This window comes from Panthera uncia, chromosome D4, assembly GCF_023721935.1.
Source record: "Panthera uncia isolate 11264 chromosome D4, Puncia_PCG_1.0, whole genome shotgun sequence".
In the NCBI taxonomy this organism is placed as follows: Eukaryota; Metazoa; Chordata; class Mammalia; order Carnivora; family Felidae; genus Panthera; species Panthera uncia.
Window position 1 is genome coordinate 44,455,230 of NC_064807.1, and position 17,016 is coordinate 44,472,245.

Consider the following 17,016-nt stretch of genomic DNA (forward strand, 5'->3'; position numbering starts at 1 on the left):
AATCATTGAGAATTCACACACTTATGGCTTAGCTCCAATTACTGACCTCAAAACACACATTCTTCTTCCCCAATCTAAATATAACGTGACTTCTTACATTAATACCCCCTGTATAGGCTGCATTTTTTTTTCTTTTTCTTTTTTTTTTTTAAGAGAACATTTTACTTTGCTTTCAGTGGTAAAAGGAAAATGTACTGGAGATTGAAGGAGCATAGTAGTGATTTAAAGAAGGAGGATTGCTTTATATTTTTCAATAGCTGTCTTTATTTTTGAGGCAGATCTAGGAATAATCTGTGACTTAGAATCATAGGCTTGTTAATCCTGGAAAATCACCTACTGCAGAGAAATCCAAGATGTGCCAACACTGGGCCCACATGCTCTATCAGCATGTTTATGACCGCAGCACTGAGTCAAGAGGGTCTCTGCTTGGCTAAGGGAATTGCATATGATTCATACGTTAGTCCATCTAGAGAAGCTATCTACACAGCTGTATTTATTTTGTTAGTCTTTCTTTACAATGCCCTAGTTTCTTAATTTATATTTACATAAAGAAGTATACTTAACTGCAATTATAATTACCAAATGATCCAAGCTTGCTGTCAGTGACACCCGGCAGCCTTCAGATAAAAGATTTTAGGCGAACATCTGAGGAGCAAATAAGTACTTAGGAACCACCTAATCTTCCGTTTGGTCAGTGCCTGCTAATTAGGAAAATCATCTAATTTCTGATAAAAATCTCAGAAGATATATACACGTGAATGCGTACATAACAACACATATTCCTAATTCTATGGCTCACTACAGAAAGAAAAGACCTAAATACCTCTTGATAAGATGGATCTCTAGGGTCCACTCTAGCCCAATCCTACCTTTTTTACAAATAAAAAACTGGAGAACCAGAGAAGTGACTTGCCCTAGCGGCAGACCTAGAAACATATAGATCCCGAGCTTTTTGGTTTCCGGAGTTGTAAGCTATCCATGATGTCAGACTGCCCCTTAACTGATGAGTACAGAGGGGGAAATCTCCTAAAACAGAGAATGTTACTGGACAATAGAAATCGCCCTGTTGAGAATCACCACTTGTTACTGATGCAATCCCAATTGCATAGAAATTGGCAATCAACATGCCCCCAAACCCCACAACCACATACATACATATGGAATATGTGAAGACACCTCTTACAACGTCAATTAAATTATCTGATGGTTCTTCAACTCTAACTTGACCATTCGATGACAATACACTGGGAGAATCTAGTTGGAGCTATTCTTAAATTGAGAACAGCCAATATTTACCGGTTAATTTGTGTAAGGTTCCAAACATACACCATACCTCATTTAATCTCCACAATGACTCTAAGAAATAAGTGTTTTAATTTTTTTCTGCCTTTTATAAAGGGCCTTGCATCTTACAAAGTGAAAGTGACTTGCCTACAGATCTGGGATAAAAATCTAGACGACGTGACTCTAAATCCCTCGTTTTGAAGCACAAAGACATTTTCCCCCTTGTCATTTCATGGGCTATCCTCATGCCTAATATCCAGGTTATAGTCTATTCTTTCAAAAAGCCTCTTTTCAAAATTTTTTTTTAATGTTTGTTTATTTTTGAGACAGACAGAGCACAAGCCTGGGAGGGGCAGAGAGAGAGGAAGACCCAGAATTCGAAGCAGGCTCCAGGCTCTGAGCTGTCAGCACAGAGCCCATGAGGGGCTGGAACTCACTAACTGTAAGATCATGACCTGAGCTGAAGTCGAATGCTTAACCAACCGAGCCACCAGGTGCCCCTCAAAAGCCTCTTTTAGGGGCACCTGGGTGGCTCAGTCAGTTAAGCATCTGACTTCAGCTCAGGTCATGATCTCACGGTCCGTGAGTTCGAGCCCTGCGTCGGGCTCTGTGCTGACAGCTCGGAGCCTGAAGCCCATTTCAGATTCTGTGTCTCCCTCTCTCTCTGCCCCTCCCCTGTTCATGCTCTGTCTCTGTCTCAAAAATAAATAAACGTTAAAAAAAAATTTTTTTTAAAAGCCTCTTTTAAAAAGTTAAACTTAAAACAAGAACCTCCTTGATATTCTAAATCAACACCAAACACTTTTGAAGACTAGACTTTTTAATTTATTACTTACCTTTATGTATAATAATTTGGCCAGTTATTTGGAGCTTTACACCTGTGAGAACTTAGCACTTCATCATTTTAAACAAATCCTAAGAGAACATGACTAATTACTAATGGTTTTTTAATGTTTAGCATAGCTCAAACCAGGTAGAATAAAAGCACCATTAAAAAAAAAAAAAAAAAAAACAACCAGTAACTTAGGCCAAATGAAACATTGTCATAATGTGGTATACTCAAAAAAGTATGGTAACTATAAAATAAAAATACTTTGCATTTTTATGTTCTATTTGGGAATCCTAAATTCCAAGTTAAGCAGTGACTAAAACTAAGTTGTGACTATAAATGGCAGCTTTAGTTATCAACTATTCCCTCTATAGAGAGAATTTCTAGAATTAAAAGTAGCAGAAAAAGAAATTAAGAGAACAATCATGTTGGGGCGCCTGGGTGGCTCGGTCGGTTAAGAGGCCAACTTCGGCTCAGGTCATGATCTCGCAGTCCATGAGTTCGAGCCCCGCGTCGGGCTCTGTGCTGACAGCTCAGAGCCTGGAGCCTGTTTCGGATTCTGTGTCTCCCTCTCTCTGACCCTCCCCTGTTCATGCTCTGTCTCTCCCTGTCTCAAAAATAAATAAAACGTTAAAAAAAAAAAAAAAAACAGATTATGTTTACAATTGCACCAAAAATAACAAAACATCTAGGAATAAATGTAATCAAGGAGATAAAGGTAAAACTATAAAACACTGATGAAAGAAATTGAAGATGACACATAAATGGAACGGTATCCCACGCTTACTGATTAGAACCAGTATTGTTAGAATGTCCACACCACCCAAAGCAATCTACAGATCTAATGCAACCCCTATCAAAATGCCAACAACATTTTTCACAGAACTAGAATAATCCTAATTTGTTTTTTTAATTTGAGAGAGCACACGAGTGTGGCAGAGGGAGAAAGAACCTTAAGCAGGCTCCACACTCAGCATGAAGCCCATGTGGGGCTTGATCCCATGACCCGGGGATCATAATCTGAGCTGAAATCAAGAGTCAGATGTTTAACCGAGCCAACCAGGTGCCTCAACGATCCGAAAATTTGTAAGGAACCACAAAAGACCTCAAACAGACAAAGCAATGTTGAGAAAGAAGAACAAAGATGGAGGTATCACATTCCCTGGTTTCAAGATACATGACAAAGCTGTATTAGTCAAAACAGTATGGTACTGACACAAACGACAGAGATATAGATCAACAGAACAGGAGAGCCTGGAAATATACCCACACATCTCTGGTCAACTAATCTAAAACAAAGTAGGCAAGAGGACACCGTGGGGAAAAGACAGTCTCTTCAACAAATGGTACTGGGAAGATGAGACAGCTACATGCAAAAGAATTAAACTGGACCACTTTTTTGCACCATACACAAAAATAAACTCAAAATGGGTCAAAGACCTAAACGTGAGACCTGAGGCCATAAAAATCCTAGAAAAAAACATAGGTGATAATTGCTTTGACATCAGCTATAGAGATGTTTTTCTAGATAGGTCTACTCTGGCAAGAGAAACAAAAGTAAAATTAAACTATTGAGACTACACCAGAATAAAAGACTTTTGCATAGGGGAGGAAACCATCAGCAAAAAGTAACCTACTCAATGGGTGAAGATATTTGCAAATGCTATATCCTATAAGGCATTAATATCCAAAATATATAAATAACTTATACAACACCAAAAATACACCAAATAATCTGATTAAAAACAAGCAGGGGACCCAAATAGACATTTTTCCAAAGAAGATATCCAGATGGCCAACAGACACGTGAGAAGATGCTCAACATCCCTAACCTAATCATTAGGGAAATGCAAATCAAACCCACAAGGAGATATCAATCAGTCAGAATGACTAAAATCAAAAACACAGGAAATACCAAGTATTGGTGAGGCTGTGGAAAAAAAGGAGCATCGGTACACTGTCGGTGAAAATGCCTGTGGTGCAGTCACTGTGGAAAACAGTATGGAGTTTCCTTAAAAATTCAAAATAGAAATACCATATGATCCAGTAATTCCACTGGAATTCCATTTACCCAAAGAAAATGAAAACACTAATTCGAAAAGACATACACACCCCTATGTTTATAGTAGCATTATTGACAATAGCCAAGATATGGAAACAACTCAAGTGTGCATCCATAGATGGATAAAGAAGAGATGGGGTGTGTGTGTGTGTGGGTGTGTGTGTGTGTACACGTATATAATGGAATATTACTCAGCCATTAAACAGGACAAAATCTTGCCATGTGCAACAACATGGATGGACCCAGAAGATACAATGCTAAGTGAAATAAGTCAGAGAGAGAAAGACAAACACCATATAATTTCACTCAAATGTGGAATTTAAGAAACAAATGAAGAAAAAAAAAGAGAAACAAAAAAAACAGACTCGAATACAGAAAACAAACTGGTGGTTGCCAGAGGGGAGGTGAGCGGGGTGATGGGTGAAAGAGATGAAGGGGATTAAGAGTACACTTAGAGTGATGAACACTGAGTACAGAACTGTTGAATCATACTGTACATCTGAAATATAACACTACGTTTTTGAATTTTTTTAAGTTTATTTATTTTGAGAGACAGAGCAGAGGAGGGGCAGAGAGAGAGAGAGGGAGAGAGAGAATCCCAGGCAGGCTCCATGCTGTCAGCACGGAGCCCAATGTGGGGCTTGAACTCACGAACCGTGAGATCACGACCTGAGCTGAAACCAAGAGTCGGACGCTTAACCGACGGGAGCCGTCCAGGCGCCCCAACACTGTATGTTAATTATATTTCATTTAAAAAAGAAATAAAAATTAGCCTCAAAGACTATTATTTTACTAAATAACCCAAACTATTTCCATCCTATGAATTTCTGTCAAGAACCTTAGAAGCAGATCTTTAACGTGTTCAAAACCATCAATTACTTTCTTCTGTAAGACACAAACGTTGACATAATTTTATTTATATATATTTTTGTTTATTCATCATTCGTCATACTTATTAAGTGCACTGTTCTGGATCCTGGGAGATCTAGCCATGAATAAGACCAAGGCCCAGCCCTCAGGGTATTTATATCCTACTTGGTGAGATATACAATAAGCACATTTAGAAGAGTAGAGAATTCAAGACAAATAGCCTAAATCCAAATTTTCACTCCACCATCCACAATTTATGTGGCCTTCAGTCATTTATTTAACTTGTGTTAAGTAATTACACTGGAAATAATAATTAGTATTAATATTATATAGTAAATATTTAGTATAAGGTTATTGTGAAGATTAAATTAGTTAATGCACATGGACTTAGAAAACTATTTGGCACATAAAAAGTCCTAAATTGGGGCGCCTGGGTGGCTCAGTCGGTTGAGCGTCCGACTTCGGCTCACGTCATGATCTCGCGGTCTGTGAGTTCAAGCCCTGCATCGGGCTCTGTGCTGACAGCTCAGAGCCTGGAGCCTGTTTCGGATTCTGTGTCTCCCTCTCTCTCTGACCCTCCCCGTTCATGCTGTCTCTCTCTGTCTCAAAAATAAGTGTTAAAAAAAATTTTTTTTTAAAAAAGTCCTAAATAAATGTAAGCTATTATTAATAAAATAAATATAATTTAATGTAGTGATTAGTACATTAAGGCTATCAGTGAAAGGGCGCCTGCATGGCTCAGTCAGTTAAGCATCCAACTCTTGATTTCAGCTCAGGTCATGATCTCACAGTTTGTGGGATCGATCCCCACATTGGGCTCTGCACTGACAGCACAGAGCCTGCTTGGGATTCTCTCACACGCTGCCCCTCCTCCCTCAAAATAAATAATCTTTTTTTTTTTTTTTTAAAGACTATCAGTGAATAAAAAAGGCGAATCTCAGCATCTTTAAAATTATACTATAAATATAGTTTTTTAATGATCACACTGAAGAACTGCATGGATCAAACGCAAAAAAAAAAAAAAAAAAAAGGAAAAACCTAAAATCCTACCTACAGAGTGAACTGTGCCATTCATTCCCAGGAAGATTCAACATTGAGAAGGTCAGCCTGACACAGTCTCCAGGACAGTTTTATCTCCAACAACATAAACCTGATCTCAACTCAAAAGTGGAAAGAAAATCTGTGATTTCATGGAAAACCAGATTATTTAATCCAGCAATGCAAAAACGTACCTGCCACACAACTAAAAAGAAATCAGGGTGCAACTTGGCGGTCTTCCGAAAAGGGTTTACTTTACAATACTCTGTTGGCATTTCCTTCATGTTTGTTCGCAGAATCTAAGACTGTGTGAGATCCTTGGAGGGATTTTTGACCAGCAGACGCTTGCTTGCCCTTATCAGGAATGGGAGGGGATTATTAGTAAATGTAACAATGGTTTTTGCAATTTAGGTTCACAAATAGAAGTTTTGTAGGCACAGGAATTTGAGGAATTTCCTGGTGTTTTGATTTATAGATTTTTAGTTTTGTAAAATGAATACACGTGCAGCAGTGTTTATTGCAATGCAAAGGAACAATGCAGAGTTTAGACTTTTTAATTCGATTTTATATGAAGTCTTTGAATTTCAAGCATTTCTCAAAACGCAAAGGAGTAAATTGGATTACTCTGAGGGTTTCCTAAAGGCATATCAGTCTAATGTCCTGATACAAAGGTTAGTTTTGTGGAGATTTTCCCCTCTCCTGGAGTTGAGACATCCAGGAGGATCAATAAAAACCTTTCTCAGGCTTCTGCACAAAGTCAGAACAAAGTCCTTCAAAATCAGTATTTCAGGGTTGGTAGTGTTTCCACACTATGAAAACCAAGCTATTTTGATTACCTCTATTGAAATAAACGAATTTCTCAATTCAACTTTTTAAATTTAATTTAATTAATTAATTATTTATTTTTACCAAGCTAAACATGAGGACTCTTTTGGGAGGAAGGGGTTGGAGAGGAGTAACGCCTAGTTTTATATTCACTTATATTATCATGTGTTAAAATAGTTCTGTGTTTCTTTTGGACCTTTTTTATTTTCCCATTTTATAAATTAAAAGCATATTTATATGTTTTATATATATTGTATTATAAAATTAAAAGTTTACTATATTTCTCTATATAACTTTTTTTTAATATTTATTTTTGAGAGAGAGACAGAGACAGAGCACAAGCAGGGTAGGGGCAGAGAGGGAGGGAGGCAAAGAATCCAAAGCAGGCTCCAGGCTCTGAGCTGTCAGCACAGAGCCTGACATGGGGCTCGAACTCACAAACTGTGAGATCATGACGTGGGCCAAAGTTGGACGTTCAACCAACTGAGCCACCCAGGAGCCCCTTCTCTATATAATTTTAATTGACATGTAATTATTTCCAAAAAGGATGTCTTTAAGCAACGATTTATTTTATAGGTTTGCCTTTTACTCCTAAAGTGTGTTTTTTTAAATATATAAAATTTATTACTGTCTACTGTATTTAATGTATATTGTGTATTTTGAAAATACATAAAAAATTTTATTCCATTAAATTATTTTAGTCTTATTGTCAATGGGTTTCCTCCCCTTTTGCAATTGTGTGTGATTCATGATGGCTTTTAGAAATTCATAATGGCTTTTCCCTATCAAAATAAATACGTGTGTATACAACATCCAGAAATGCACAGAACAAAACACGGAACACAAACACACCTTCTATAAACCCACCACAATCATTTGATACATGGTTCAGTTAGTTAAACTCTCCTGTTGCTTTATGAAATCACTTATCTTGAGATTTTGGAAGACCAGTTTCCCAAAAAGATAATTCAGTCGTCACTTAGTCTCGCAAAGGTAATGGCCAAGTGACATCACAAATTTGTGTTTTTCAGCCCACTGAAAGCAGTTGCACACCAATGCATTTTTCAAGATGCTATATGCAATCAGCTAGGCTAACAGTGGAAAGAAGCTTAGCCACAATCTTAACTACAGTTTCTTCACTTAAAAAATGGGGAAACAGGAAAACCAAGAATGATTACACAACCTTAGAGTTTTGTTTGGTTATTTTAAAGCAGGGGCCTCCCGAGTCATCTCATAATGAGGGAATTCTTCTAATTGTCTGCAGAGCTCAAATGAAGGAAGGGGGTAGAAAATGAAACTTTGAATATGATGAGACGGATTTTCAAAGCTTTTTCCAACACCAGGTCTATTTGGAAAACTATAGAAAAGACAGTAAATGAATACCACAAATAGAGGACAGATAAAATCTGAAAGAGATAAAAAGAGGAAGGCAAACAATCACAACAAAAATTAATAGTAGCCCAGGATGAAAATGGCAGCTGTCTTCCCTCATGTGGTAAATCCCTCACTTGTCATCCCTCCCAACAAAAAAGACTTAAAAATCATTTGAGCCCCATGAACAGCAGACACTGCAAATCACTCTGAATAAAAAGATTCAACGTAGATTTGCCTTTTTTTTTTTAATTACCAAACCAGGATATAGTTTGATTACACGGACCATAGTTCTATAATTAGATCACATTAGATTAATAGTGAATACAAGCACATTTAAATAGTCTGGAATTTCTGGAACTCCAAGACATCAGATTTCTAAGCTGCATAATAATTTCTATAACTAGGCAAGCCTACATAATTTTGGAAATCATAAAAAAGGTGCACATTTTCTAGGCACAATTAAGGTGCTCTGTTTTCTTTCTTACAAGTCTACTTATCCCGTGTCTCACTTGCATGCCTTACAATGTCAATAACTAAAATAACATTACTCTTAATTTTGAAAGTGCTGTTTCACCATGAAACTGATATTAGCCAATTTAGCCTAAGAAAGTAAAAAGTCCAAAAAATATACACCAAAGAATACCAAAAGAAAGTATGCCAAAAGAAAACATGACTTAGACTTTCAACGAGCTTGGTCATCCTCCAGGTAAAATAATTCCATGATAGACTACAACTTGCATTCAACCTGGATGGTTAATTCTGTTCCCTAAAATTAGCATGATGGAATGTTGGAACTATAAACATTGTGTTAGTTAACGTATAATAAACATCAATAACTCTTGTTCCCAAATATGCTGCTTCGGGGACAGACATGTACTCCTTTTTATTTTGTAAGGAAATACAGTTAAGGGAAGTCCATCTAGGTCTTGGCTAGCTGACTACTCTGTTATTAGGAGTCAAGGCTCTAAATATTATCCTGACTTTTATTTTACATTTGATATTTCAACACTTAAAATGTCTTCATCTTAACACTATTTCTCTACTTTTATTTAATAAGTAAAATTTAAAATCTCCCATAAACTTATAATGCTGAGTTCTTAACAGCCTCTTTAGGATTACAGTCCTATTTCCATCTTTTAAGCTTTCATGGTATTTTTTTTTCCTCTCTCTCTCACCTTACCAGCAATAATTTCCTATACTAGATCTCCACCCGTGAATTTCTCACCTTCCCTTCCACCGGCCTTTAAAAAGGAACATGGCCATCTAGAGCTAAAGATACAGTAGAGGAAACAAAAAATAGCTGAACAAATGGCAATAGCTCCCAGGTATTCTATTCTAGTGCTAGGAAATTATCTCACCTGTTTTTTCTGTTACTCCAAGAGATACAAGTTACTTTCACATCACTTGAGAAAATGATTCAGAACAATTGGTTCTGAACAATTGGTTCAGAACAATTTTTATGTTTTTTGTTTGTTTTTGAGAGAGAGAGACAGAGTGCGAGCGGGGGGAGGGGCAGTGAGAGGGAGACACAGAATCCAAAGCAGGCTCCAGGCTCTGAGCTGTCAGCACAGAGCCCGACGCAAGGCTCGAACCCACGAACTGTGACATCATGAGCCGAGCCGAAGTTGGACACTTAACCGACTGAGCCACCCAGGCGCCCCAACAATTTCTGTTTAAATCCATACGACTGGTTTCTACTCCTGAAACTACTATTACACTATATGTTAGCTAACTGGAAGTTAAATAAAAACTTGACATAAGAAAAAACAAATTATAACAACTAGTAAGAGCTAGAAGTGGGATTTGAATCCAGGTCTGTAGGATTCCCAAGTCTATGATTAGATGCTATACTAGATAAACATGTATCTCTCCTTTCCATTTGTATTCAGTAAAAGTGGCAGAAAGAACAAGAAATGGCTAAGTATTCTATTCTTTCGATATGGATGAAGGACACTTGTTTTTTCTGTTTGGATCATTTACACTTTGCCAGATATTTTGTGTGGTGTCTTTTTCAACAGCTCAATGACTGTGGATATGATCCCACAGTGAAAGGCAGAGGAACCAGGTGTCAACCCAAGTCTGAATGACTCCAATCCTAGGACTCTCCTCTGTCCTACACTGCCTAGGGTGGTGGCACAGTGAGCATGGGAAGTGGCTGGAAAATCTGTCCCTAAGACAGGATCACTAAAGTGTTGCACAGACCAACAGCGTCATTGTCCTGAATGTTTCCAAATGGCTCTTCTAACCACATAGGGTCTTAGAATGAGGTGGGGGTTTTTGTTTTATTGTTTGTTTTTTATAGAATTCGTATTAGTGACTTGGGTTGCAAGTTTGCAGGGGTTTGCTTTTTAACTGCTAGCTTTAAGTCAAGGGAGGCTGAAACAGTACAAAGTATAAAACAGATTCTGTAAGACTGATAATGTGATTAAAACCACCCTGCAGAACCATGCTCATGGATTGGAAGAATCAGTATCATTAAAATGTCCCAACTACCCAAAGCACAGATTCAGCGCAAACCCTATGAAACTACCGTGAGCATTTTCACAGAACTAGAAACAGTAATCCTAAAATTTGTATGGAACCACAAAAGACCTCGAATAGACAAAGTAGTCTTGAGGAAGAACAACACAGTGGAGGTATTATAATCTCAGATTTCAAGATATACAACAAAGCTGGAGTAATCAAAACAGTATGGAACTGGAACCAAAACAGACACACCCGGCAGTGGAACAGAATAGGGAGCCCAGAAATAAACCCATGATTATATGGTCAATTAATCTTAGACAAAGGAGGCAAGGATATCCAATGGGGAAAAGACAGTCTCTTCAAAAAATGGTGTTGAGAAAATGAGACAGCTGCATGCAAAAGAATGAAACTGGACCTCTTTCTTAAACCACACACGAAAACAAACTCAAAATGGATCAAATGAGACCTGAAACCACGAATATCCTAGAGGAAAACATAGGCAGTAATCTCTTAGACATTAGCCTTAGCAACATATTTATGCTTCTGTCTCCCTATATTGTAAAGGGAAACAAAAGCAAAATTAAACTACCGGGTCTACACCAAAATAAAAAGGTTTTGCACAGCTAATGAGACCATCGACAAAACAAAAAAGCAATCTAGTGAATGGGAGAAGATACTTGCATGTGAAATACCTGAGAAGTTAGTAACCAAAATGTATGAAGAACTTAGACAACTCAACACCAAACAAACAAACAAACAAACAAAACCCTGGTCCAATTTAAAAATGGGAAGAGGACCTGAATAGACATTTTTCCAAAGGAACCAGAAGGATGGCCTACAGACACATGAAAAGATGTCCAGCATCACTTACCATCAAGAAAAGGCAAATCAAAACCACAATGAGCTATCACCTCACACCTGGCAGAATGGCTAGAGTCAAAGAGACAAGAAATAACACGTGTGGGCAAGGATGTGGAGAAAGGGGAACGGTTGCTGGGAATATAAATTAGTGCAGCCACGATGGAAAACAGTATGGAGGTTCCTTAAAAAATTAAAACTAGAAATAACATATGACTCAGTAACTCCACTACTGGGTATTTACCCAAAGAAAACAAAAACACTAATTTGAAAACATATATGCACCCCTATGTTTATTGCAGCATTATTTACAATAGTTAAGATATGAAAGCAATCCAAGTGTCCATCCATAGACGAATGGATAAAGAAGATGTGGTCCACACCACACACACACACACACACACACACACAGGAATAGTAGCCATGAAAAAGAATGAGATCTTGCCATTTGCAAGACCATGGATGGAGCTAGTGGGTATTATTCTAAGTGAGGTCAGTCAGAGAGAGAAACACAATACCACATCATTTGACTTACAGGCGGCACCTAAAAAACAAATGAACCAAAAAAAAAAAAAAAAACAAAACAACCCCAAACAGACTCTAAAATACAGAGAGCTAACTGATGGCTACCAGAGGAGAGCTGGCTGGGGGGATGGGTGAAATAAATACAGGAGATTAAGAGGTTCAAACTTCCGGTTATCAAATAAGTCACAGGAATGAAAAGTACAGCATAGAGATTACAGTCAATAACATGGCTAAAAAATAAATAAATAAAACCACCACCTACCTGCAGAAACCTAGGAAGGAGATGGTTTGGTTCAATGCCGACACATATGTGCAGCAACTCCAAGAGGGAAATGGATTGGCAAACGCGCATCACAAGACCGATAGCATAAAAAGTGTCAACCATGGAATCTGCGTCAGGGAATTAAACACAGATACAGTAAGTAAAAACTAGGTCATAACCCAAACCTATGTAGCACTTTGAAATAAAAATCATTGCACAGGTGAGAAATTTCCTAAACAGCTACTAAATTGCTAAGAATACTATGCCACCAGGGTGCCTGCGTGGCTCAGTCGCTTGAGTGCCAACTCTTGATTTCGGCTCAGGTCACGACCCCAGGGTTCTGGGATTAAGCCCCGCATTGGGCTTTGCACTGAGCATGGCGTCTGCTGAAGATTCTCTCTTCAGGCATCTGGGGGGCTCAGTCGTTTGAGTGTCCAACTTCGGCTCAGGTCATGATCTCGCGGTTCGTGGTTCGAGCCCCACGTCGGGCTCTGTGCTGAGAGCTCAGAGCCTGGAGCCTGCTGCAGAGTCTCTCTCTCTCTCTCTCTCTCTCTCTCTCTCTCTGCCCCTCCCTTGCTCATGCGCACTCGTTCTGTCTCAAAAAATAAAAACATTAAAAAAAACTTCTCTCTCTCTGCCATTCTCGCTCTTGCTCACATTCTCTCTAAAATAAAAAAAGGAATACTATGCAACCAAAGAAAGCACTTCATATCATAATACATCTTAATTGTTCCTCTTCCAAAAAAAGAAGTAAAAATCTGCAAAAGAAGGATCATGGCCAAAGCTATAGGATTTATTCCCTATATTGTAAAGCAATTCCTGCATAAAAGCAACCTGGTAGAATCTAGACTATATCAAATGTGAACAGGTTGGAGGTAAGCTTATTAAAGAAGCTGGCATATTCACAATGTTTCCATGGACAAGAAAATGACAAAGATGAGAAAAATATTTCAGAGAAGCTTTATGGAAAAGGCATTAATAATGTGATATTAAATAACGTGTATCTAGCGTTTGCATCCTATACACACTTGGTTGGTGCTTTCTGGATCTTTGTTAGAACTTGGGCCTCTGGTGGGGATTTCTGGAGTTGCTGAGAGCCCTTGCTGCGTTTGGAGAGAACTGAAATAAGAGGGAAAACAACCCTTCCTCTAAATAGGATAAATCTGTTGGTTTAAATTCTAAAATGAAATCCCGCTGTGTTAAGAAACACCTAGGGAGGACTTTTGGGCCTTTACTGTCCCGTGATCATTCACATGACGATAATCTATCGAGCACTGAGGGCTGCTCAACGGCGCCATGAGGTGAACACTATTATCATCACCCCCATTTCACAGATGATGGCTGAGGCAGACAGCCTCATGCTCTCATCCGCTGCCCTGCACTGGCTACAACACAGCATTATCAGTCACACAGCTCCGGGACAGGAAAGGTAGCAGGTGTTACCATTCAGGTGATTAGATTGCTATTAAGCTACTTACTATAATTTATACACGGATTCAGGAATTGCACCGAACCCCCACTTGGTTGTTTTCAGTCTGCTTTCCATATGAATGGTTGTGTGTCTTTAATAAGTAGCTTCTATAATTACAACAGCAGGATAATAATTAAGAAATAAACACACTGGTGACTAAAGCAATTTTTCCCACTGGAAGGGCCAGGCAGGATAAGAAAGAGTTCATTGCCCACCGCTTGGGTTTTCCTCTGCTTGAAGACTCCCAACATTCATAGATGAAATTCAAGCCTTAGGCTGTATCTTTGGAGGCCGCTGAAGGCAAGACTTTAACTACAGATTTACAGTAAGAAAACGGCAACGTCGGGGCGCCTGGGTGGCTCCATCGGGTGAGCGTCCGACTTTGGCTCAGGTCATGATCTCGCGGCTCATGAGTTCAAGCCCCGCATCGGGCTCTGTGCTGGCAGCTTGGAGCCTGGAGCCTACTTCGGATTCTGTGTCTCCCTCTCTCTCTGCCCCTCCCATGCTCATGCTCTGTCTCTGTCTCAAAAATAAACATTAAAAAAAATTAAAAAGAAAAAAGCAACATAAAACAGGTTTGGTAACCCCAGAATTAAATTTCCTTATGATACACAAGTCTGAATTGATGAGCACAGCAGGACTTTCCCCGGGGTATATTCTAGGTGTTTGCTTTTAGCTGAATCCAGCAGCTCAAACGGTCAGCTTTTAGCTGAATCTTGCTCAAACGGTCAAGTCACCCAACATTTGTACACTGTGATGACACTTACCCACGTGGGGATGGAGCGTGAATGTTATTTTGACAGCCACTTAGTGATTCATTTTTTACAAATTGAAGCGCTAGTCAAAACCTTTACTTTTGAGAAAACTGGAGGAAACTTACGACTTAAACCATTAATACCAACTCCCATATAGATGGCGAGTCATCTAGAGATGTGTCATTTATTTAGGGACACATTACTCCTGAAGGGGACCAAAGAGAACCCTGGGGACTGTAAGTTTGTCTCTCACTTATTAGTAGTCTCCAGTTACCTTAAACCTGGGGGATAAGAAAACAAGGGAAGAATTTGGTGAATTCCTGATTTCCCTGCACAAAATGTTATACTGGAATTTACAGATTTCCTCAAGCCCCCTCAAATCCACTAAGGTTTGCTGCAGAACCAAAAAGGAAGAGTGAAATGGCATGCCCCAATGGCATGTCTGTGTTTTCAGGGCGAATTGCCTAGTCAGAGGGAAGCCAAATCCCTTTCCCTCATCTTACCTGCCCCCTTCTCCAAAAAGGCTTGGTTTCTGCAATAGGAAGCAAGGTTACTGAAAAATGTGGTTACTAAATTTCAGAGCAGTGAAGGATATTAGGTGAAGTTCACAGAAGTTAAAATATTAATATAAGCAGGACTGGGTGAAAACAAGGATTCAAAGTTAAAAATCCAAAACTGTTTTGGAGTTTTACCTTCTCCAAATGAAAAGAATCGGACTGTCATATTGGTAAATATCCATGAGTGGCCACAGAACTGGATTAGGTAGTAGATGAAAAGATAGGTGTTCTTTCTATACCTATAGATACAGGAAAATACCATTAAACACTTCCTTCATCATCCTTTCAGCATTATACACACATCTCTTAACTAGCCTATTGGCCCACCTGAGCAAGAGAAAAATATTCCAGAGCAGTCTTTAATTTAGTTGCCTCTGTAATGCACAGCAGATTGTGAAACGCCCCATAGCATGCATTATCTGCTAAAAGGAGTGTCTTTGGTTTGCTTAAAGCCAAATATGGTTCTGTTTCAAAATTCACTTTAGCTTTGAGGAAGTTCTAACCTTGCTCTCACGAAGGAATAAAAGGAAGTGTTGCAAAGATGACTCTGAATATTTGGGGGAGAGGGAAAAAAAAAAAAAGATGGTGAGGGCTTGATGTGCCCCACGTGTTGCTGTAGCTGCGCCTGCTCAGTGCAAAACCTGAAATGACTGGTTTAGGGTTACAAGAGGGGGAGTGGTGATGGTGGCATTTCCAAAGGGCGGATCATTCAGTAGTTGGCCATACCCGACTTTTGAATGTATTACGTGATGGGGGTCAGCACCCCGCTACTGCCTATTGTATCTGCAAGGGCAGATCGTTCCCTTCGCCAGACACACATAGAAAGCAGTTTAGTGGCTCCGGCCAGAAAAGGGAAGTCAAGCTGAGTTTAAAAATGGGTTGCTGGGGAGATGACTAAGGGATGATTGACAGATACAGTTTGAGGTAGTTAGGCAGAGCATTGTTTGAAGTGTGCCCGAGGGTTCAGAAGGGTGGTGGGAGTGGCCCTGCCTGTATAGACAAGGATCTCTCCTCGTCGGAGGTGTGAAATCTCTGAGAAAGAGAGCAAATAGGCTGGGAAGCAGATACAGTGTAGCTTGCCGACAGGCATCCAACAGATGAGGAGGGGGTGGGGAAGAAGGATCCCTTCTTAAAGCTGCAAAAGAATCACCTGGAGTGTTGGGTAAACACTCACATTCCCCAGGCTCTACCCCCAGTACCACTGAACCAGTTTCTCCGGAACTGGGCCCTGGAATCTACACGTGCGATAGGTGTTTCTGCAGCAGGTAGACCTAAAAACCTCCCCGCAACGCTGGGTCTGAGAAAGTAAGGAAAGGACTCCGGGTGGGCGGAGGGGGGAGAGAAGAAAGCACCCAACCAGCTAATGCCCGTCCAGAGCTCCAGGGCGTGCAGGGCGCTGGGCCGCGCAGCGCCGCGCTGCCGGGGGACGCGGGGGGATGGAACCCCGCCCCTGGCGCCCCTTCACCCGCGCTCCTCGCCTCCCGCCGCGGCCGAGCGCCCTACCTGGGCTGCAGCCAGGCGGGCAGCGCCATGGGTGTCACGGGCCGCCGCCGCCAGGCCCTCCAGCACCGTCAGGGAAGGAGCGCCCGCCCGGGAGGGGCGGCCCGGCGGCCAAAGCCCGGCCCGGAAAGGCGGGGCCTCGCCACACTCAGCAATTTACAAAAAAAAAAAAAAAAAAACAACACCACCAAACCCTAAGGTCTTGCTTTGGGCCAGAGATGAAAGTCAAGTTCCTCAAGTTCCCGCAGTGGCTAGAGCGCGCTGTCCCGCGAGTGCCCGGCGGGGGCGCGGCACGCGCGCGAGCTTGGGCAGGCCTGGCGGCGGCCGGAGCGCACCCACG

At 40.3% G+C, this 17,016-nt stretch overlaps 1 protein-coding gene across 4 annotated transcripts in view; it reads right to left on the bottom strand.

Annotated features, from left to right (window-relative positions):
• Window positions 1-16,807, bottom strand: part of HACD4 (3-hydroxyacyl-CoA dehydratase 4) — a 55,622-nt gene extending 38,815 nt beyond the window's left edge. The window contains exons 1-3 of one of the 4 annotated variants that reach the window (XM_049635209.1): window positions 16,680-16,807; window positions 15,312-15,415; window positions 12,394-12,521 (exon numbers count right to left, since the gene is read on the bottom strand). In XM_049635209.1, coding sequence (XP_049491166.1) covers window positions 12,394-12,521; window positions 15,312-15,415; window positions 16,680-16,708 — 261 coding nt within the window. In that variant the 5' untranslated portion in view covers window positions 16,709-16,807. Of the gene's footprint in view, window positions 1-12,393; window positions 12,522-13,421; window positions 13,513-15,311; window positions 15,416-16,679 lie in introns of those variants that run through there. The other 3 variants (XM_049635231.1, XM_049635214.1, XM_049635222.1) reach the window with 3 other exon arrangements.
• Window positions 16,808-17,016: the final 209 nt, after the last annotated feature.